Source organism: Chiroxiphia lanceolata (assembly GCF_009829145.1).
Source record: "Chiroxiphia lanceolata isolate bChiLan1 chromosome W unlocalized genomic scaffold, bChiLan1.pri scaffold_44_arrow_ctg1, whole genome shotgun sequence".
In the NCBI taxonomy this organism is placed as follows: domain Eukaryota; kingdom Metazoa; phylum Chordata; class Aves; order Passeriformes; family Pipridae; genus Chiroxiphia; species Chiroxiphia lanceolata.
In genome coordinates this window covers 621,417-644,713 of record NW_022476500.1, presented here as the reverse complement: position 1 = coordinate 644,713, position 23,297 = coordinate 621,417, and the positions used below count along the sequence as shown (strand labels likewise).

The 23,297-nt window shown below is 50.8% G+C and overlaps 2 protein-coding genes across 2 annotated transcripts; one reads left to right on the top strand and one right to left on the bottom strand.

Moving 5' to 3' along the window:
* Positions 1–3,839: 3,839 nt before the first annotated feature.
* Positions 3,840–4,601, top strand: LOC116781377 (olfactory receptor 14J1-like; the record flags this gene model as incomplete). Its single annotated transcript, XM_032677056.1, has 1 exon — positions 3,840–4,601. A coding segment is annotated over one exon (762 nt), but the record flags the coding sequence as incomplete, so codon positions are not given.
* Positions 4,602–15,085: 10,484 nt separating this feature from the next.
* Positions 15,086–15,643, bottom strand: LOC116781376 (olfactory receptor 14J1-like; the record flags this gene model as incomplete). Its single annotated transcript, XM_032677055.1, has 1 exon — positions 15,086–15,643. A coding segment is annotated over one exon (558 nt), but the record flags the coding sequence as incomplete, so codon positions are not given.
* Positions 15,644–23,297: the final 7,654 nt, after the last annotated feature.

Genomic DNA, 23,297 nt, shown 5'->3' with positions numbered 1-23,297 from the left:
GGCCTCATGAAATCAAAGGAATCCTAGGACACTGTGGAACCTCATGGAACCAAGGGTTCACTGTACCATGAAGGGCCTCATGGAACCAAGGGAACCCTGAGACATTTCAGGACCTCAGAGAATCAGGGGCCATTGTGACACTGAGGAACCTGGGGGACTCAGAGGCCACTGTGACACTGCAGGGCCTCATGGAACCAAAGGAACCCTGGGACAATGGGGAACCACATGGAATTACTAACCCACTGTGACACTGAAGGGCCTCATGCAACCAAAGGAACCCTGAGACTTTTCAGAACCTCATGGAATCAAGGGACCACTGTGACACTGCAGAGCATCATGAAGACAAAGGGATCCAGGGACACTGTGGATCTCAAGAAATCAAGGGCCCATATTGGTACTGTGGAACCTCATGGAATCAAGGAGGCATTCTTACACTGCAGGGTATTATTGAACCTAAATTACATTGTGACACTGTGGAACCTGATGGAGTAAAGGGGCCACTGTCACATACAGGGCCTCATGGAACCAAAGGAACCCTGAGACATTTCAGGACCTTGTGGAATCAAGGGACCATTTTCATCTTGCAGAGCCTTATAGAGCTAAATGGACCCTGGGACACCGTGGAATGATGGAATCAAGGGGCCACTGTGACACTGCAGGCCCTCATGGAACCAAAGGAACCCTGAGACATTCTGGAACATCACGGAATCAAGGGACCATTGTGACACTGCAGGGCCTCATAGAACCAAAGGATTCCTGGGACACTGTGGAATCTCATGGAACCAAGGGGCCACTGTAATATGTGGGACCTCCCAGAACCAAAGGAGTCCTGAGATATTTTGCAAAATCATGGAATCAAGGGTCCATTACCACACTACAGAGCCTTATGAAGCCAAATGGACCCTGTGACTCTGTGGAACCTCATGGAATCTAGTGGCCATTCCCACACTGTAAAACCTCATGGATACTGTCAAGTTCCCATTATGAAAAGACGTCTCTGCCCAAATTCAGCTGCAAAGGAGACCATGTGCCAAAGTCAGCAGTCCAGTTTTGATTTAACAGTAAATAGGAGGGAGAGAGGGAAAGAAATAGAAAGAGAGAAAAGAAGGGGGTGGTAGGAAGAAAGTGAGAGAGAGACAGAGATGAAGGGAATATATCACACCATGTAGATCCCTGGTCCTTCACCCTGCTCTGCTCGGTGGAGGGTCCCCAAGTTGTGCTTCTGGGATAACACTTTTACACAGCTCAAGCCCTGGGTATTCAGCTTGGGCTGGCACGTCTACAGGGACTTGCTTCCCTTCCCACAGCTTGCCACAGTGGGAGTTTTGCCCAGTGTGCTTTCAGTCTGCAGGTGGGAATCTTTGTCTGGATGGGTTCTCCAGACCTGCCTTACCAGCCCTGGCTTCCTTTTGGGGCTGTCTGCTCCTTCCCAGAGCTCCCTTGTCCCAGACCTCAGAGCTCCCTTGTGCCAGAAAGTTTAAAGAGATTGTGCCTCATTCTGACAAGACAACCCTTGGAAAAAAGTGTCACTCCATGTTTCTTCAGATAAGAGCACTCTATTGTCATCTTCCAAAACATTGGAGAGGTCCCAGAGATCTCCCAGGAAGGAATTTGGGGCCTCAAGCACATGACCCGTATATAGAGGTTGAGGACTCAGGGGTCAGGGGTGTGAAGATTGAGGACAGTAGAGGAGCAGCCTGAGAGGGGTGGAAGGGGGTGTCAGAGATGGTGGAGCTTTTCTTCCTGTCAGAAAACAGCCTAAGAAAGAACTAGTGCCACCAACGGCAGCTGGGGTGGCCTAGACTGGTGACAAGAAGTCAGAAATTTCCCTCCAAGGTCAGTGTTGTGGTGCAATATGTCACAAAGAAGGAGTCTGGATGAGGCCAAGGCTTTGTGTGTGCAGGAAGAGCCAGGGAGGACGCAGAGATGTCAGTGCAGGAAGGTGCCAGCCAGGTGGGGCAGCCGGGGGGATGACGACAGCCTGCAGGGAAAGGGGCAGGGCATGGACACCGTAGGACAGCCTGGGCTGGAGAGGAGACAGGGATGGGGAGAAGCTGAAAGGCCCTGACACAGCCACCTTCTGCAGGCCTTTGGCCATGGCTGCTGTCTGTGCCCCTGAGGCCAGGAGGAGGGCAGTGGCCCTTGCAACCCTAGGGCCTCCTGGCCTCCTTGTCCCTGCTCAGCAGCCTGGCAGGTGCCACCCTATGGTCCTGCCCTTGGCCTTGCACATCCCACATCCCAGTGCCCCAGGAAGAGTCCTGAGGAATTAGGAAAAACAGGATCTGCCTTCCCAGGAGCTGGGGGTCAGGCCTTGGCCCATTTCATTAAGGAAACAAGTCCAGTTTTCCTCAGCATCTTGCTTGTCCGTCCTTGTCATCACTGTAGTTTTCTGCTCCAACTGGAACCTGGGGACATGTTCTCGGTTGTGTCCCTCAGTGAGACCCATTACCAGCACAAGAAACTTCAGTGTTTCAATCTCATTTTGAGTTCTTGAGAAGTTGTTTGAACTTCCTCTCAGGGACTGAGTCTCATGTAAACAACACCAACCCCCCCCACCCGAGGGTGATTAAATGCCTGGGGCTGTTGCTGTGCTGGTGACCTGGACTGGGCTCCTGGCACACAGGGAGCTCCTGTCAAGCAAGAAGAGCTTCAAAGAGACAGCTCTGCTGGTGAGCAGCTCCTCTGCACAGCCCAGCACGGCTCAGGGCACTGCCTGCAGCACCAAGGGCAGGGGAGTGAGACAAGAGAGAAGTTAAAGGTTGTCAGAATGATGCTGAGACCTCACTGGGGGAGAACTTTTAACAGATCTTGACAGAGGAAGTCTGTTCATGCAGGGCAATGGGACTGCAGTTTTTGGAGGTATCTGGGAAAGTTGGCACTGCCCATCGACTAGAGATTCTGTAAGTGCAACTCTGAGAGTATTCTCAGTGTAGAGGAGGAGGAGGACATGCTCAGAGCTTCAGCTCCCTCTCAGAATATTTCCAAGACAAAGATTTTTTTAAGGTTAAAGAAATTTCCTGAGATTGTGTTTCCAGTTTCCTACTCTGGAGGAATGGGAGGAATAAATCATTAAGAAAGTATTAATTTTGACAAGTCCCTGAGACATCTGAACTGTGAGTGCTCAGTAGGTTTATCTGAGCTTCCTAATGTGCTTTCAACCACTGCTCTACCTGTGGGCAACACCAGAATCATTTCTACTAGACCCACCATGACTTGTCTTAGATGTCCTTTTTTGCACCTGCAAATGGAATATGACCCCTACCAGTGCAGCCTCTGGTGCTGGGGAAGGAGCTGAGTCTGCTTAAATCCAACGCCATCATAAGGACGCTTGACTGTCTCCCTGAGGTTTCCTTCCAAGCTGTGAACTCCCCTCCAGATTGAAAACCTGTCCCTAAACATCTCCTTGTTATGTGAAACCCCTGTACAGAAGCACAGCGATGCTAAATAAGTGAAAATGCTGCTCAGCAGGGACCCAGCACTAGAGCTGAAGGAAGATCTCCTAGGAAATCAAAAGGTTGTCTGGGTGTGACATGGGGAGTGTCTGTAGCATACACCTTTGACTTTGTTTAGATAAACCCACACTAACTGACCTCTTACTGTCTTCTTCTCCTGTGTTGGAAACAAAAACCCAGAGGTAGCAAATGTCCAACAGCAGCTCCATGCCCCAGTTCCTCCTCCTGGCATTGGCAGACAGGCGGGAGCTGCAGCTCCTGCACTTCTGGCTCTTCCTGGCCATCTCCCTGGCTGCCCTCCTGACCAAAGGCCTCATCCTCAGCACCGTAGCCTGCAACCACCACCTGCACACCCCCATGGGCTTCTTCCTACTCCACCTCTCCCTCACAGACCTGGGCTACATCTGCATCACTGTCCCCAAAGCCATGCACAATTCTCTCCAGAACACCACAACCATCTCCTACAAGGGATGTGCTGCACAGCTCTTTTTCTTTTATTTCTTCAACTCAGCAGAGTCTTCCCTCCTCAACATCCTGTGCTACGACCGCTACATTGCCATCTGCAAACCCCTGCACTACGGGACCCTCCTGGGCAGCAGAGCTTGTGCCCCCATGGCAGCAGCTGCCTGGGCCACTGGGTTTCTCACTGCTTTGCTGCACACAGCCAATACATTTTCCCTGCCCCTGTGCCAGGGTAATGCCCTGGGCCAGTTCTTCTGTGAACTCCCACACATCCTCAAGCTCTCCTGCTCACACTCAGGCTACCTCAGGGAAATTGGGCTTCTCTGGTTTACCATCTCTTTAGGACTTGGCTGTTTTGTTTTCATTGTTTTCTCCTATGTGCAGATCTTCAGGGCTGTGCTGAGGATCCCCTCTCAGCAGGGACAGCACAAAGCCTTTTCCACGTGCCTCCCTCACCTGGCCGTGCTCTCCCTGTTTATCAGCACCTTGTTCTTTGCCTACCTGAAGCCCCCCTCCATCTCCTCCCCATCCCTGGACCTGATGGTGGCAGTTCTGTACTCAGTGGTTCCTCCAGCACTGAACCCCCTCATCTACAGCCTCAGGAACCAGGAGCTGAAGGATGACCTGAGGAAAATGATGACTGGATGCTTTTCAGGAGCAATAAAGTGCCTGTTTTCTGGTGTGTAGCATTCAGAATGGGACTCCTTAATGACCCAGCCTTCCTACTCAGGTTTTTCGTGGAGGTCATTGGGTTCTTCTTGCAATAATTTCCTGTGTAATAAAACATCATTATGCATCTGCCTTCGAATTTAGTGTCTACCCATTGAATTTGACCCAGAGATGTATAAATGATGAATTGTGCTTGCTGAGTATTTAAATAAAATAAAGGACCCTGCAGTGCCTTCTTTGTCCACAACCCTTCTTCTTAGATTTTCCTAAAGGACAGCACAGTGCAAGACAGGGTGTATTTGCAAATAGGAAGGGGACAATAACCCCAGCCCAGCAGCACTGCCAGGGAGCAGCAGGGCTTGGTCTTCCCAGAGCTGCTCTCTTGCCACTTCTACACTGTCCTTCTGAGCCCCTTTCTCGCTGTAAGGCCTGAGTGCTCTCTGAGCACAGTCCTGGGGGTTGGAAGACCTTGGAGCACAGGCAGGGACAGGCCCTGGGAACTTGTGGAGCAGAACTGGGCTCTCTTCCAGCATCTCCAGGATGCTGTGGGATCTTCTGTGGCCACTGCATGGACTGGGTCACTTCTTCTGTGACCTTGCTCCAGGGCTGGAACTCTCCTGCAGTGTCACCATGACACTCCTGCTCCCTGCTTTCCAGGTTTCATTTTTAGATCCAGTCTTCCTCTCCTGTTCACAGGGACATCCTGTGAGTGCTTCAGAGCTGCCATCCTGGGGCAGCTCCTGCCCAGCGTGAGCAGGCACAAGGTCTCTCCACCTGCTCCTCTCCCCTCCCCAGTGCCACTGTTTTCTGCAACTTCCTCCTCCTTTCCCAGCACAGCCCTCCTGGCACAGCTGGACACAGCCCTTGTTCTACCCCCTCCTCAGGCACCTGCCCAACCCCCCCAGCTCCAGCCTGATGGCCAGAAACTTTCAGGGTAGGGAGGCACCAGGGAAAATGCTGAGCAGACCTTTCAGCTGCACTCAAATCCAATTGGAGGAGTTGGTCTCGAGGAATAAATTACTTCTTTTTCTCCAGAACCACCAGGACAACCTGTGTTGTGTCCTGGGCACTCCTCTGGAAGTGTGGGCTATGGAAAAGGTTTTGGTGTCAGGGATATTGAGAAGGTTGGGCAGTGTCACTGGGAGACCTCTCCCAAAGACTTGGAAGGGCCAGAGCCATCCCAGAGTTTCCTGGGGCCTTAGAAAAGGCAGGCATGGAACCAGTCTGCGAAGAGGACAGCAAGGAGGGTTGGGAGAGTTCCAGACTGCTCAGGTTCAGCAGGGAAGGATATGACAAGTCCTCCTGCAGCCATTCCTAGGCATTGGAATGACAAGGCAGGAATTGCAGAATGCCTTTGGGAGGAAATAGAAGAGGATGTTTTGTACCCAGACTTTATCAAGGCCTTTGACATGGTCTCCTGTGCTCTCCTAGAGCCAGATGGGTGAGAGTTGTGTAACAGTTCGTTTGGATACATGTCCAGAATAAAGACAAGTGCCAGAAATATTCAAACACACACACTATCTTTTATTACAGTGAGAATAATAATAATAGTAATAAACTTAGCAAGAGGAATCAAAAACTAAAAAAGGAATACAAAACAACTACCTTATCGGGTGACATTAAAACAAACACTACGAACAGCTTTTAATACAGTATTAACTACTGAAAAGGGGAAGGGTTACAGGGATACCAAAAAAGGGATCTTAACACAATATTATGGATAATTATTAACACAATATTGGTGAGTAAAAAGGGAAATTAAAGGGAAATATTATGTAACAATATTCAATAATAAAAAGGGGAATTAAAGGAGCACTAAAAGGATATTAAAAAGAAAAAGTTTGTTCTCTCAGTTGCTTCCTATCAATAAACTGTGCTTACCCACACAGACAGGCCAGGGCTGTCAGAATCTGCAGCAGCTGGTCGGTGCCCATGCTTAGCGGGCGTCCCACGGAGCAACACAATCTCGGTGGTAGGATGAGTATTGCTCACCCCAGCAGTCCAGACACCCCACTTTATCAGTTCCACATTAAACTACGTAGGGTCAGTACGCATTACAAGGTGATGCCTGAATGGCAGCCAAACCCCGCCTAATCATTACCTAATGGCAACAGTCTGCACATACCCTACTTGTAGGGCAAGGGGCCGGCGACCCCTGCCCACAGAATGTTCCTCCCATCATCATCTTTCTCACCCCTGTGTATGACCTCTACCATTGTTTTTCAAGGGTAGATGTATCCATCTTTCAGTATGTAGCAAAACTAAGGAAGAACTCAGCTCTGATAATAGGGGATATCAGGCTAACTTGCTAAAAAGCACAATGGACCTTACAATTAGCTTGTGCCATGAAGTTACATTGTACCATACTCTAGCTGGTTTCACATCCTAATATGATTCCTTTCTCATGCCTCTATGCTCCATTGATCTGCCAATTCAAAAGTACCCCCCTTACAAGCTGGATTGAAGAAATGGAAGATGTGGTGGGTGGGAAGTTGGCTGAATGAAGAGTGTCAAATAAAATCCATGGTACCAATTCTTCTTGGCAGTAACTTCCTGATTAAATCCCTCAGCCCTTGAACACCACTAGAGAACATCTTTATTATCTTTCTGTACAATGGGACAAAATGTATTTTCACATCTTTTGTGAATGATGCCAAATTTCAAGGAGCCCTTGAGCAACCTGTCCTGGTTTAAAGACACATATTGGGGCGGGAACTCCAATAAAATTAATTTGCTCCCCCTTTTATTCCACACCACTAGAGGGAGACAAAATACAAGGAGGTATAATTGAAAACAGTAAGAGTTTACTGACAAGAAATACAGCAGCAAAACCAGCAATACCAACAGAACAGTTCAAAGCAAGAGCAGAGAGAGAAATTGCCTCCTCTTTCCCCCCTGCCCAATTTGCTTTTATAAACAGATAAAAACAGGGATCAACACGTGCCTCCCTTCCCCCTTTTCCCCCTGAATGAACAAAGAACAAAAAACAAAACCACATGAAACAGGGGGCAAAGTAACTTGTGGAGAACTCTCTGGTCTGAGATCAGCTGTGCTGCCTAAGAATACGCTTACTCCAGAGGTGTCCAAGTGGGGCAGAGCCAGAGACTCCGGTCCGTGTGGCGGTGGGGCGGAGGTAGCTGCTCTGCTTGATTCCACGGACTTCTGGGGAGGCACAATGGTCCCTTGGTCCCATGAGATTCCAGAGTGTCCCTGCAATCGTTTGGTTCCCTGAGGCCCTGCAGTGTCACAGTGCCACTTGATTCCGTGAGGTTACAAAGAATCAGAATGGCCCCTTGATTTAAGGCCAACTGCACATGGGGCTGCCTTAGGGGGAGTGTGGGCACCCAGACAAGGGAGTTGTCACCCCCTGGTGTAACCACATCTGAACCGGTCTGTCTGTGAGGTTCCCCATTCTGGAGGAATGAGGAAGAACTGGAAAGGGTCTAGAGGAGATCTGACAGGATGGAGCTTTTCTCCATAATGGAAGTAGAATGAAATCTCCACAAAGAAAAGCATTGAAGGTTCAGACTGAAGGAGAGGAAAAAGAAATGTCACTCAGTGGGGACCCTTGTGTTGCAAGAGGTCACTCAGAGGGAGTCAGGATCAGCCCATGGCTTTGTGTTCCAGCAAACAGCCAGAGCTGGTGCTGAGACATAAAGGAGGGTCTAGAAATGCTGCTGGGAGGGGGGTGGGAAAGCAGGAGGGGGGTGTGCCCCTGCAAGGCCAGAGCAGCAGCAGGGCCAGGCCAGGACAGCCTGCAGGAGAGATGACCAAGGGCTCTGGCAGGGCTGCAAGGCCCAAAGGCACCCAGGCCTTTGTCCCCTTGCCTCTGGCAGCTGCCTCTGCCACTCAGGCCACCACAAGCAACTTGCCTGGCAGGTTCTGCACTCGGGTTCTACCTCGCCCCTCCCTCAGCAACCTGGTAGGGGTTGCCCAGTTTTGGGCCTTGGTTGTTCCTCCCCCTCCCACCCCACTGTCCCCCAAACAGCCCTGAGCCAGCCGGGAGGGACAGGATCTGCTGGGCCAGGGCCTGGGGCTCAGGTCTTGGCCTTTGTGCTCCACAAAACCAAGGCAGGTTTTGCTCAGCATTGCAGGGGCCTGTCCAGAGCCTTTGTCTGCCTGTACTCCAGGCCTCCAAGGATCTGCTCCAAGGAGTCCCTGGGGAGGCTTTGTCAGTGCCTGCCCTCAGTGGGGCCCAGCAATGCTTCAAGGCACTTGCAGTTTGGCTTCTGCTTCAATCTTCTCTCAATACCTCAGGATCATGGGTTGGGCTGCAAACACACCATGGGGCTCATTAAAATCCAGAAATGCCTCAGGATCTCTTTGTCTTCCTTTAATTGTCTTCAAGGCAATTTCAAAACAATTCTTTGAAGTTTGTATTTTTTTGTTTTAATTCAAGGATGGATATTTTTAAGTTCAGACAAGAGGTGATAGAGATGTTCTCCAAGTGATCTTGATAATGATTGTCTCCTCAGGAGATCCATACTGACCTTGTATGATCAACCTTACTCCTCACCCCCCAACCTCACCAGTTCTGACATGGCCTATCTTGGATTGACAGCTGATGCAACTCCAAACACACTGTGTGACCCATTTAAACACTGAAAAGCAAATTATTTTCATTCCTTTCGTTGTCTTCAAGTCTTCCAGACTTCTACAGCTAATTGGTGTTTTTTTGTAGTTTAGCTAAGCAGGAAGATTTTAAAGTGGAAGTCACGAAAAAGATATATTTTTTGATGAAAGGAAATGATTTACACAGAGCCTTGGGATGCAAGGGGGTCAGGGCACAAAGGATTTTGATCCAAATACAATGGGGCAAAAGATATTAGTAGCATTTAATTATCGACCAGTTTAACAGTTATCAAGTGATTCAAGAGCATTTGCTACAATTTTAACAGTGACTGAATTATAGATTCACAAGAACAACCTTCACACCACAGTCAATTCACACCCACACCCAGGCAGAGATGTGTGGACATATCAAGAGCTGGGTGCGGAAAGGTCCCTCTCCCAAATACTCCTTGTTGTCAGGGAAACACTCCCAACAAATCCCTTTGTGTTTCCCACCAGAGAAGGGTCACAACTGGAGGAGTGTTTGTGGAGGGGGATCAGAATTGTCCTGGGCATCAGCGAGGGTCTTTGGAGTGTTGCAAACTGGAGGGTTCCCAAGCTGGGAGAGGCTGCCAGAGGTGTCCCACTGAGAGGGAGGTGCTGGGGAGCTGCCAGGGCCTCCCTCAGCCCCGCTGGCTGTGGGCTCCCAAGGCGACTGGCTTTAGTTTTCTGCTGAATTTCCATCCTGGTGTCAGGAATGACTGGAGTTTCCAAACTATTTGGGAATTGTATCCAAACTCTTCCATTCGGGTCATATTTCAGGTAGGGAATATTCCAAAACTGTCATGGGATGACTCATTAGCCTGTATTCCCCAGCTGTTCCACTCCGGATTGTTCCCTCCTGTATCATCCAGGAGCACCTGGTCCAGTCCAGGGACACTTCACCACACCCTGGTCCAGTCCAGGGGCTCTTCATTGCTCAGCTGGTTTGATCAAGGCTTGTCAGCAGCTCTTGAGATCATACTTATAAGAAGGATGGACACAGACTTAGTTGTAATAAGACAAGTGTGTGGCAGTTTGAGACACATTAGAAATCTAAAATCCATTTTTTAGACTTCCCCCACCCCTTCCCACAATTTATCCTAACACCGGAGAGAAATGTTCAGACCAGAGGCTTCTGTAGGGGAAGGGGGAAGTATATAAATTTATTTACACAAATAAATACTATACAAACTAAAGGTAACTATATATATATTACATTTCTATCAGTCAGTCCTTTCAAACCCCTCCTTTAACTTTAGTCCGGAAGCAACCTTCAAGGCTGACATGTAACACAGTCTTTTGCAGTGGGAGTGTTCTGGGCTCCTGAACACTCCCCCTCTCACCAAGTTCCAGCAGTTGTTTGTTGCAGTCTCTCCTCTTCGTGAAGTTTGAGAAGATAGTTTTGAGTCCTTGCTCTTCTGCTGCTGATTTCTCCCTCTCGGTGTCTCACCTCTGTTTGTAGGCTGCTGTAGTATAGCTTATCATAGCGTCCACATCCTGGAATCTTCATTCCTCCATATCAGTTCTCAGTTGCCTCTGGTCAGCTTCGGCAGGCAACGCTCGAACTCTTGGTTCGTCTCCAATTTCACCTGGGACTCTTCTCCCAAATGTCGGGCCTACCTCCACAGCCCAGTCTCTTGGCTCAGCTTCAATTCTGAGCCCTTCCTCCACTTAGAGTGGAGGGAAAGAAAAAGCCCCCCTCTACAGCTTCACTGCAGATAAAGGAGGGAGGAAGAGGGCTTGGCTGCAAAACCTGCCTCTCTCCTCTTACCTCCGGTGCTGTGAATCTCTTCCTTCACAGCACACACTCCAAATGCTGACTCTAATTCTAGCCAAAGGTTGAGTTGGGGGGTCGCAGGGCTCCCGCCTCCCCTCCGGAGGGGAAGAGATAGAGCCCAGCCACCCCCTGGCCTGGTCCACCTACACGCAGCAGACACCAACAGCAAAACAACCAAGACTACACACTGCCAACCGTTTCTGGTGCTGTGATATATGATTTTGAGCAGAAGTGCACAACATGAGTGGTAATTGGCTCTCCAGGGAACACTGTCCTTGTACCCAATCACCTCTGAGCCCACACAGCCTCTCAGGGGGGCCAATTTCCAACCATGACAGAGGTGATAATGGTTTTCAACTAAAAAAGAGCAGATATGAACTACATATAAGGAAGAAATTTTTTACACTGAAGGTGATGAAACACTGGTACAGGTTGCCCAGAGAGGTCAAAGATGCCCAACCCTTGGAAACATTCAAGGTCAGGTTAGAAAGGGTTCTGAGCAACCTGATCTAGTTGAAAGTGAACCTGTTCATTGTGGGGGGGTTGGACTAGATGTCCTATAAAGGTCCCACCTTACTAAAACTATTTAGGATTCTATAGCTCTTTCCTACAGAGTCAAGGCTGACAGGGATCACACAGGTTTCAGACCCAGTTGAGTATCTCTTTTGATGGCCCATCTGGCAACTCTGCTAAAAAGCTGCTGCAGAGAACCTCCAGACAAAGAAGCTTTTGTGCTGAACTGAACTGTGGCTCTCAGGGCTGGGGGGGTTGACTTTTGGCTGCCAGGTGCCCACCAAGGCTCCCTCTCACTCCTCCTTCTTCTCCATTTTCCTTGGTGCCTGCAGGGTTGTTTCTCCCACATTTCTCTCACTCCTCTCTGGGTCATAGCACCCTGGATTTTATCCTTTCTCCAAAGAGTTATCACACAGGGGCCTCTGGAAGTGCTTTTTGGCTCAGCTTTGGGCACTGGTTTGTCCATTTTGGAGTCAACTGAAACTGGCTCTCTCTGACACAGAGTCAACTCTTGATCTCCTCTTCCCTGAGGGGAACCTGCAGCCCCCTCCCTGCTACCAAACCTGATCCACAGGGTCATTCAAGTGCCCAGGAATACAGGAGGTCTATGATCCCATTATTCCTCAGGTTGGTTAAACAAGACTTTGTCCTCTTCCTGTCCCTGACTGCAGATTGTTTGTGTCAGAGCAGAACTGTGCTGGACCTCAGCTGTGCTTTGCTCCAGAGCCTGCTGGGGTGGGGGCAGATGGCAATGGGAGAGTTGGGTTGGACTGGATGATCCTTGTGGGTCCCTTCCACCTCAGCATATTCTGTCATTCTGTGTTTGTTTGGGTTTGGTTTGGTTGTGTTTGGTCTTTTTCCCTCCTTTTGATTTTCCTTTCCTCTGAACCATGAGCTTTTTCTTTATTTTCTTGGGCCTTGTTGGGCACCTGATGGCAGGACAAGTTTATCCAACTCAGTCATCTTGACCACATTTCTTGTCCAAGTCACCATTAACTAGACGAGGTTTCTCACAGACTCGCTGCAACTTGGCATCATCCACAAAGGAGTGGAAAGTGCATTTCATCCCATCATCCAGAGACATAATAAAGATATTCCATAGGAATGGGCAAGGGCTGGTCCCTGATGGATGTCACCTGGGAGTTGCTGCCAAGAGGAATTTGTGCCATGACTTTTGACCGTCATCAGTCATTCAACTTCCCACCCACCGTTTCACTTCTCCAGTCCAGCTCTCACCAGTCTGGCTCTAAGGAGAGCACAGGAGACCTCACCAAAGGCCTTGAAAAAGTCTGGGCACACAACATACCTTTTCTTTTGCCTCCCACAGGAGGGAATCCCTGCAATCCCTGCCTTATCCTGCAGCCTGGGAATGGCTGCAGCAGGACTTGCCATATTCCCTTCCCTGTTGAGCCTAAGCATTCTGGAACTCTACCAACCCTCCTTGCTGCCCTGTTTGCAGACTGCTTCCATGTCTGCCTTTGCCAAGGCCCCAGGAAAATCTTGGATGGCTCTGGCCTTTCCAAGGGTTTGGGAGAGGTCTCCCAGTGACACTGCCCAGCCTTCTCAATATCCCTGACTCCAAAATATTTTCTATTACCCCACAGTTCCAGATTAGTGCTCAGGACACAACACATATTCTCATGGTTCTTCAGGAGAAAATTAGAAGGGATTTCATTAGAGAGGTCAACTGGTGGAGGAGCTAAGTCTGGTCTGGCCCCACAGCAGTGCCCAGCCCAGGGTGCTGCAGAGCTCTGGGCACTCCCCCCGCAGCCCCAGCCTCTCTGAAGGGCACAGCAGCTCCTGGGGGACACAGAGGAGTCTCAGCATCCCCATCAGCTCAGGGCCTGGACACTCAGCATGGTAGGAGGAAATGGAGGTCAGGAAAACTGCAGGAGCCCTGGTGCCACCTCCAGGAGATGCCGAGCACAGCCTGATTGTGCCCCTCAGTGCCAGTCCCTCTGCCCAGCACAGCCCAGAGTCCTGGCCCAGGGACAGAGCAGCCTGTCCCCAGGGGGGGCTGTAGAAAGAAGTTTCTCTGTGTCATGGATTCCTCTCTGCAGGCCCAGAAATGCTGCCTTACTCTTCTGCAGGGACATCCCTTTGCCCAGGTCAGTGTGTCCAGGCTACCTTGGCCAGTTGCAGATCCCAGGCTGGGATCCCTGCAGGGATCCCTGAGCTGGAGGGGCTGCTCTGCACAGGGAGGGGCTGTGGCACCCTGGGCTGCCCCTGCACTGGCCATGCTGGTCAGGGTGGGGAGCAGACCCAGCAGGATGGGGATCACTCCTCTCCACCCTCTACCATAGTCCTGGAAGGCTCAGTAGCCCAGAACAAGGTTGGGCAGGACCGTGGGTTCTTTCCAATTGCACAAAGAACAGGGCAGGGCTCGACTCCATCCAGCCTGTGGGCTGGAGAGTTCTTCAGGACACCCTCCTGGAAAGCCCACCCCTAGCTCTGGTAAAGCCCTCCCTGAACTGGGGAGGCACAAGGGGAGTTCACTGTGGGTGAGACGAGTCACTGGCCAGAGTCCTTTCTCTGTTCCTGCTATGGCCCCTGGGGTTGCAGAACTCTCCTGTAGCAGTTCACAGGCAGATTTAGTACTTGATCTCTGGTAAATGTACCGTGGACAGGATTCTGCTCCAGGGCCCCATTCCCTGCTCACTGGATTGGACAGGCTGACCCTGCAGATCCTCTGTGCTCTCCTGCACTTCCTGAGTTCCTACAGACAAGTCCTCACCTGCCATCAGAGCCCTCACAAGCTGTAGAGCCCCAGGCAGGTGACTTGGAGATCATTTGTCACCTCCATTGGCCATCGGCCACCAACACACAACATCTGACCCAACCCTCAGTCCCTGCAGTCCCAGTGGGTCCCTGACCTCACTGCACTGCTTGCATGGAGAAACAAGCAAAGCAACAAGACTTTGGAGAGTCTGTTCCTTGGACTTCTTCTCGATACCAGTGTTGGGAAAAGACCTCAGCCTTGAGGAAGTGCCTGGAGGGGAACCCCTTTGCTGCTGGAACTGCTGTTGTGGAGCCCAGCCCTGTCCCAGCAGTGCCCAGGGCCTGTCCCTGCCTGTGCTCACAGGCCTGACCCACAGCAGGACAGTGACTGAGCTGCCAGAGCACTCAGGCCTTGGGCACGGACAGGAAAGGAGAGGATGGGACTGCAGAGAGAGCAGCTCTGAACAGACTCAGTTCAGGTGCTCCCTGGCAGTGCTGGGACTCTCTTCCCCTCCAGATCTGGAAATATGGAAAAGCCCTCCAGCTTCAGGGGAGGTCTTGGAGGAAGAATCTGGAAAAAAGAATTCAAGTCCTTTCTTACACTCAGAGATTGTGACTCCTCATGTAGAAACTATCACAGGGAGGATGTTTGACAAATACCTTGCTGCACAAAGTTCTGTTTAAATGCACACAATACATGATTCCTGATTAGTATATTTTGTGGGTCATAAAAAAGAGGTAGAGAGTGAATTTGATGGGATGAAGAATAAAAATTCAGTGTTAATGACATGAAGAGAGGGAAAAAACAGGGAAGCCCCCAACACAAGCACTACGAAAACCTGTAGAAGGAGGGTCCAAAATGTGTTACAAAATGAGTATTCTGCAGAAGAAAAGATGCAGTTTATTGCTTCTTAAAAAAATATCCAGTCATCATTTTCCTTAGGGCATCCTTGAGTTCCTGGTTCCTGAGGCTGTAGATGAGGGGGTTCAGTGCTGGAGGTACCACCGAGTACAGAACTGCCACCATCATGTCAAGGGATGGGGAGGAGATGGAGGGGGGCTTCAGGTGGGCAAATGCTGCAGTGCTGACAAAGAGGGAGACCACAGCCAGGTGAGGGAGGCACGTGGAAAAGGCTTTGTGCTGTCCCTGCTGAGAGGAGATCCTCAGCACAGCCCTGAAGATCTGCACATAGGAGAAAACAATGAAAACAAAACAGTCAAGTCCTAAAGAGAGAGTAAAAAACATAAACCCAATTTCCCTGAGGTAGCCTGAGTGTGAGCAGGAGAGCTTGAGGATGTGTGGGAGTTCACAGAAGAACTGGCCCAGGGCATTGCCCTGGCACAGGGGCAGGCAAAATGTATTGGCTGTGTGCAGCAGAGAATTGAGAAAGCCAGTGGTCCAGGTAGCTGCTGCCATGGGGGCACAAGCTCTGCTGCCCAGGAGGGTCCCGTAGTGCAGGGGTTTGCAGATGGCAACGTAGTGGTCGTAGCACATGATGGTGAGGAGGGAAAACTGCTCCAAGAAAGATGAAAAGCAGAAAGACCTGTGCAGTAAATCCGTGGTAGGAAATGGTTGTGGTGTCCCAGAGGGAATTGTGCATGGCTTTGGGGACAGTGGTGCAGATGCAGCCCAGGTCTGTGAGGGAGAGGTTGAGCAGGAAGAAGCCCATGGGGGTGTGCAGGTGGTGGTCGCAGGCTACGGCGCTGAGGATGAGGCCGTTGACCAGGAGGGCAGCCAGGGAGATGGTCAGGAAGAGCCAGAAGTGCAGGAGCTGCAGCTCCCGCCTGTCTGCCAATGCCAGGAGAAGGAACTGGGGCATGGAGCTGCTGTTGGACGTTTGCTGTTACTTAGCACAGGGTCTGTTCAGGAAAGGAAAGGACAGGGAACAGTTAAGACTGTCAGCAAAGCCAGTGCTGTTTTCAGGGAAATCCCCTCCAAATCAAGGCTTTTCTTTTCTCTGGTTTTTGCTCTCTGCGGGTGCTGTGAGGAGCAGGAGCTCTGCCCATGTGCTGCCAAGGACTCAGCCAACCAAGTCACTGTCCTTACCCACAGCCCTTGTGCCCCAGCCCTGGCAACAGCTCCCCGGGCCAGCTGAGATCTGCCCCTGGCAGGCAGCACAGTCCCTGCCCAGCACAGCACCCTGGGCTGCAGGACTCTGCCCCACAGCCCTGGGCACCCCTGGCTGCATCCCTGGCTTCACAGCTCTTCCAAAGTGCCCCAAAACAGCCCCCTGCTCACCCATCCCATCAGCTGGGGCTGGGCCAGCTTTAGGAGATGCCTCCAGGAGCTGCCCCTCCACTGCCCTGCAGCCACAGACTCACCATGTGCAACCCTGCCAAGATTCCTCCTGCAGGGAGCTCTCAGCCCTCCTGCCAGTGCTGAGTCCCTTGAAGCTGTGTCTGTGCCCTGCTGGTGTCCCTGAGCTACCCTGGCAGTGCCCTGCTGGGCTGTGCAGAGGAGCTGCTCACCAGCAGAGCTGTCTCTTTGAAGCTCTTCTTGCTTGACAGGAGCTCCCTGTGTGCCAGGAGCACGGCCCAGTTCAGCAGCACAGCAACAGCCCCAGGCATTTAATCACCCTCGGGGGTGTTTATCATGGTTTACATGAGACTCAGTCCCTGAGAGGAAGTTCAAACAACTTTTCAGGAAGTCAAAGTGAGATTGAAACACTAAAGTTTGTCATAGTGCTAATGAGTCTCATTGAGGGACACAACTGAGAACATGTCCCCAGGTTCCAGTTAGAGCAGAAATCTGCAGACAGTGATAAGGATGGACAAGCAAGGGAAAGGTGGCTCTGATGCTGAGGAAGCCTTGACTTGTTTCCTTAATCCAAAGGGCCAAGCCCTGACCCCCAGCTCCTGGGAAGGCAGATCCTGTCCATGCCTCATTCCTCAGGGCTCTTCCTGGGGCACTGGCATGTGGGATGTGCAATGCCAAGGGCAGGACCATGGGGTGGCACCTGCCAGGCTGCTGAGCCGGGACAAGGAGGCCAGGAGGCCCCAGGACTGCAAGGGTCACTCCCCTCCTCCTGGCATCAGGGGCACAGACAGCAGCTATGGCCAAAGGCCTGCAGAAGGTGACTCTGTCAAGGCCTTTCAGCTTCTCCCCATCCCTGTCTCCTCTCCAGCCCAGGCTGTCCTACGGTGTCCATGCCCTGCCCCTTTCCCTGCAGGCTGTCGTCATCCCCCCGGCTGCCCCACCTGGCTGGCACCTTCCTGCACTGACATCTCTGCGTCCTCCCTGGCTCTTCCTGCACACACAAAGCCTTGGGCTCATCCAGACTCCTTCTTTGTGACATATTGCACCACACCACTGACCTTGGAGGGAAATTTCTGACTTCTTGTCACCAGTCTAGGCCACCCCAGCTGCCCTTGGTGGCACTAGTTCTTTCTTAGGCTGTTTTCTGACAGGAAGAAAAGCTCCACCATCTCTGACACCCCCCTTCCACATCTCTCAGGCTACTCCTCCACTGTCCTCAATCTTCACACCATTGACTCCTGAGTCCTCAGCCTCTGTATAGGGGTTCTTTGCTTGAGGTCCCAAATTCCTTCCTGGGAGATCTCTGGGACTTCTCCAATGTTTTGGAAGACGACAATAGAGTGCTCTTATCCCAGGAAACACAGAGGGACCCTTTTCTCCAAGGGTTGTCTTGGCAGAATGGGGCACAATCTCTTTAAACTTTCTGGCACAAGGGAGCTCTGAGCTCTGGGTACGGAGGGAGCTCCAAGTGCCAACCACTGGAGTGGGAGCTACAAATCATCAGGGCTTGTGTTCTTTGGAGGACCAGACACTGGTGAGAGTGGGGTGTGTGTGTGCCCATGGAAGGACTTGAAGGGAACAATGAACTGTCTCAAAACACTGTCAAAGCAGGAAAACCCCATAAGGTGCCACAACACATAAGCACTTGTGGCAAACAGGAAGGCCTTTAATTCCAAAGACCTAAAGGGAGGTGAAGCTTTGGAAGCTTCACCTAGGACAGAATTGCACTGTGCAGACTGTGGGAAAGAGCAGGCAGCCCCAACAGGAAGGCAGGGCTGGTAAGGCAGGTCTGGGGAACCCATCCAGACAAAGATTCCCACCTGCAGACTGGAAGCACAGCGGGCAAAACTCCCACCATGGCAAGCTGTGGGAAAGGAAGCAAGTCCTTGTAGACGTGCCAGCCCAAGCTGTGGGAACAGCATCTACCCCCCTGAATACCCAGGGCTTGGGCTGTATGAAAGTGATAGCCCAGAATCACAACTTGGGTACCCTCCACTGAGCAGAGCAGGGTGAAGAAGGACCGGTGGGAGCCTCAGGGATCTACATGGTGTGATACATTTACTTCATCTCTTTCTCTCTCTCACTGGCTTCCCACCACCCCCTTCTCTCTCTTTCTACTTCTTTCTTTCTCTCTCTCCCTCCTATTTACTGTTAAATCAAAGCTGGACTGCTGACTTTGGCACATGGTCTCCTTTGCAGCTGAATTTGGTCATAGGTATCTTTTAGTAATGGGAACATGTCAGTATCCCTGAGGTTTTACAGTGTGGGAATGGCCACTGGATTCCATGAGGTTCCACAGAGTCTCAGGGTCCATTTGGCTTCATAAGGCTCTGTAGTGTGATAATGTACGCTGGATTGCATGGGTTTGCAAAATGTCTCAGGACTCCTTTGGTTCTAGGAGGCCCCGCAGTGACCCCTTGGTTCCATGAGATTTCACAGTGTCCCAGGAATACTTTGGTTCCATGAGCCCTTGTCATGGTTTGAGAACACCAAAATCCAATTCCCTAGTCCAAGTCCCGTCCCACATCTCAACCCAGTGTGAGATGGGTTTTCCAGACACCACACGAGACAGGATGGGGGGAAGGGAATATATATTACAATGACTGTACGAATAAATACTGCAATACATTATATACAATCTTAGCTATCTCTACCATGACATAAAAGTATTTACAATGGGTCAAATCTCTTCTCATCTCCAAATAAAAGTCCAGGAGGGAAGAAGGAAAGATCCTTTCCACATTTAGGGCAACAGCCTCTCTTTTGTCTTCCATGCAGCAGCTGTAGCTGAACTCTTGTAGGTGGATCTCCTTCCATTACACACAAGGGGGTCTCCTCTCCCCCCTGTCTTCCGTGGACTGTGATATCAGGGACAAGCTCACATCACCACGTCATACCACGAAGTGCAGGGGCATCTTCGTGACGGTCCCTTTCCTCAGGGGATTCACCCCTGAGTCAGAACATCTTCGGAAGCTTTCAGTTCAAGCTCTTTGCCTCAAGAATTCTATCAGAGCTTCTGTGCTCTGATCTCAGACTTGGCAGTAGCGTCGAGGAGGGACCAAGGTCACCCCTTCCACATTCCTTTGGCCGTACTTGTCCAGCTTTCCAGGATACTTTGAGCTTCTCAGCTCCTCTCTGCAGTGCATGCTGCACTTCAAGACTCTTCTAAGTAAGAATTCATCCTCCTCCTCCTTTTAGGAGTGGTCTCCAAGGAGTTTGGGGTTTTGGTTTCAATTCTTACCCAAACTTTCTTTGTAGAGCTCAGTTGTCTCTCTGCTACCGGCTCGCGCTCTCTCTCTCTCTGTCTCCTTCCAGGAGTTGTCTCTGTGTTGCTGCATGCCTGTCGTTGTTGCTTGGTCTCATCTCTTCTGGCTCTCTGCCACCATTTCTCTGGTCAGTGCAGTTCTGCCACTGTGGAAAGTATTACAGAAATGTGGTTGATAGAAAGAGGACATGAGAAAGATGCTATAGCTCTGGTCCCACGGTAAGGGAAAACTATTAGAAGGTCACTGTATCTGTGAAAGTGCATGCGTGACAGAAGAATAGAATAAAGCAGATGGGAAAGTGGAACAAGTAGCAAATAAGTAACCATAAGAATGAGAAAGAAATAGCATTTGCGCAAATATAACTTAGGTAATCAGAAGCCAATGATGAGTTAGTTCTTGTAATATGTATGAAGCTAATTAACAACACTATAAAGCTGTGTTAACACCACAATAAAGTTGGATAAGTCATGATCTGTTCGTGAGTTCTTATCCCGTTGTCGCAACATGCCACTGCTGCTGCTACTTGACGGTGGAGAAAAAAACTTCCAACTTCTCAGTCACTGACCTCAGTCCAGTTTAACACTGTTTGCGAGTTTCTATGACCCCAGTCGGGGTCTGGGGGCCTCCTGCCCCTTCTGCTCGTGGCTTTCACAACATGGTCACCTCTCCAACAACAGCTACAACTACCTTCTCTTACTTTCTGCTTGTGATATGTTTATATTTTGCAGAAGCACTCACTGGGTAAAATTTGAAGGGTCACCACTCCCTGGGGTTTTACCATTTTTTAAGTTCAGGGGGAAAACTGTTTCCCCCCACCACAGCCCTGCAGTGTCACAATGGTCTGTTGGTTCCATGAGGGTCCACAGTGTCACAATGGTCCCTTGATTCAATGGGGTTCCACAGTGCCAGTATGGGCTCTTGATTTCTTAAGGTCTACCGTGTCCCGGGGTCCCTTTGTCTTCATGACGCTCTGCAGTGTCACAGTGGCCCCTTGATTCCACGAGGTTCTGAAAAGTCTCAGGGTTCCTTTGGTTCCATGAGGCCCTACAGTGTCACAGTGGTGTAGTAATTACATGTGGTTCCACATTTTCCTAGGGTTTCATTTGGTTCCATGAGTCCCTGAGGTTCCTCAGTGTCACAATGGTCCCTTGATTCTATGGGGTCCCGAAATGTCTCAGAGCTCCCTTAGTTCCAAAAGGGCCTTCATGGTACAATGAACCCTTGGTTCCACGAGATTCCACAGTGTCTCAGAGTTCCTTTGGCTCCAGAAGGCCCTACAGTGTCACAGTGACCCCTTTACTCCAGGAGGTTCCACAGTGTCCTTACTGGAACACACAGGGCTGTAATGTTGTCACCCCTGAAGAACTGCCTCCAGCTCTGGGCTCCAGCACAGGAAGGACATGGACCTGTTGGAGTGAGTCCAGAGGGGAACGCCAAGGTGATCAGAAGGTTGGAGCAGCTCTGCTGTGAGGAAAGGCTGAGAGAGTTGGCATTGTTCAGTCTGGAGAAGGGAAGGTTTTGGAGTGACCTAATTGTGGCCTTCCAGTGCCTGAAGGGAGCCAACAGGAAAGATGGAGAGAGACTTTGGACAAGGGCCTGGAGTGACAGGACAAGGGGAATGGCTTCACACTGAGAAAGAGAAGGGTTATTAGAGATGGGATATTAGGAAGAATTTCTGGACTGTGATGGTAGTGAGATCCTGGCACAGGTTGCTCAGAGAAGTTCTGGCTGCCCCATGCCTGGAAGTGTTCACAGTCAGGTTGGATGGGGCTCTGAGCTCTGGGTCTCGTGGAAGGTGTCCCTGCCCATGGCAGGGGGTTGGACTGAGATGCTCTTTAAGGTCCCTTCCAACCTAAACCATTCCATGATTCTGTGACTGGTGGGGGATGTGGTGGTCAGAGCCGTTGGGCACAGAGACCCCAGAATAATGGAGTTTTCCATTCTGGGTGGAGGAAGGAGGGGTCAGCAGAACTGACACCTTGGACCGCTGGTGATCATACTTTGTCCTGTTTGGGAGAACGATTGATGCAGTCCCTTGGGAGTCAATCCTGAAGGGCAAAGAAATCCAGGAAGCCTGGAGATGCTTTAAGAAGGAAATCTCAAAGCTCCAGGAGTTGTGCCCATGTGCCCTAAGACAAACCAGGGGGCAAAAATCATAGGTTGATTAAACAGAGAACTTAGGTTGGAACTCAGGAAAAAAAGAGAGTGTCTCACTGCTGGAAGGAGGGAAGAAGGGGCAGAAAATTTGAAGGCACTACAAGGATATAGTAAAGATTTGTAGGGGAAAAATTTAAAGGGCCAAAGACAAACCAAAACTGAACCAGAAGTCCATGGAACAGATCATTCTGAGGGCAGGATAACCAGGGGATCAGGCCCAGACTGCAGTGGGTTTGTTCAGCAGGGAAGTGCAGGTCCTGCCTGACCAACTCATCTCCTTCCATGACAAAATGATCCCCTCAGTAGCTGAGAGAAAAGCTGAGGATGTGTCTCTTTAAAATTCCAGAAAGCCTTTGGCACCATCTCCCCCAGCATCTCCTGCACAAACTGGCTGCTCATGGCCTGGACGAGGGAACTGTTTGCTGGGGGAAAAACTGGCTGATGGCTCAGAGTGTGGTGGGGGATGAACTAAATCCAGGTGGGGCCGGTTCCCAAGAGCTCAGGGCTGGGGTTGCTCCATCATTATTAATGATGTGGACAAGGAGATCAAGTACCCCCTCAGTAAATTCTTTGATACCATGAAGTTGGTGTGAGTGTGGATGTGCTGGAGGGCAGGGAGGCTCTGCAGAGGGATCTGGACAGGCTGGATCAATAAGGCCAAGTGTCAGAGTCTACACTTGGGTCCCAACAACCCCCTGGAACGCTCCAGGCTGGGGGCAGAGAGGCTGGAGAGCTGCTGAGCAGGAAGGGACTTGGGGGTGCTGCTCGACAGGAGCTGGATATGAGGCAGAGTGTGCCCAGGGGGGCAAGAAGGCCAAGGGCATCGTGGCCTTTGTGGAGAAGAGTGTGGCCAGCAGGAGCAGAGAACTGATTGCCCCTCTGTGCTGGGCACTGGGGAGGCCCCAGCTGGAGTGCTGTGTCCAGTTCTGGCCCCTCAGTGCAAAAAGGCCTTTGAGGGGCTGGAGCGTGTCCAGAGAAGGGACCGGAGCTGGGGAAGGCTCTGGAAAACATGTCTGCTGAGGGACAGCTGAGGGAACTGGGCTTGTTGAGTCTGGAGAAGGGGAGGCTCATGGGGGACCTCATTACTCTCTACAATGACCTGAAAGGAGGTTTTAGTGGGTGTGGGGGTTGGTCTCTTCTACCAAGGCTATAGTGAAAGATTGAGAGGAAATGGCTTTAAATTACTTTGGGCAAGGTTCATATGATATATTAAAGAAACCTTTTTCCACTGAGAGAGTGTTCAGGCAGTGCAACAAGTAGCCCAGGGAGGTGGTGGAGTCTCTGGAAGTGTTCAGGTGTGTGGTTGGTTGACTTTGACTGGACATCAGGTGCCCTCCCAGCCGCTCTATCACTTCCTTTCCCAGCGGGCCTGGGGAGAGAATAAGGTGGGAAAAAACCCCAACTCGTGGGTTGGGATAAGGCAGTTTATTTAA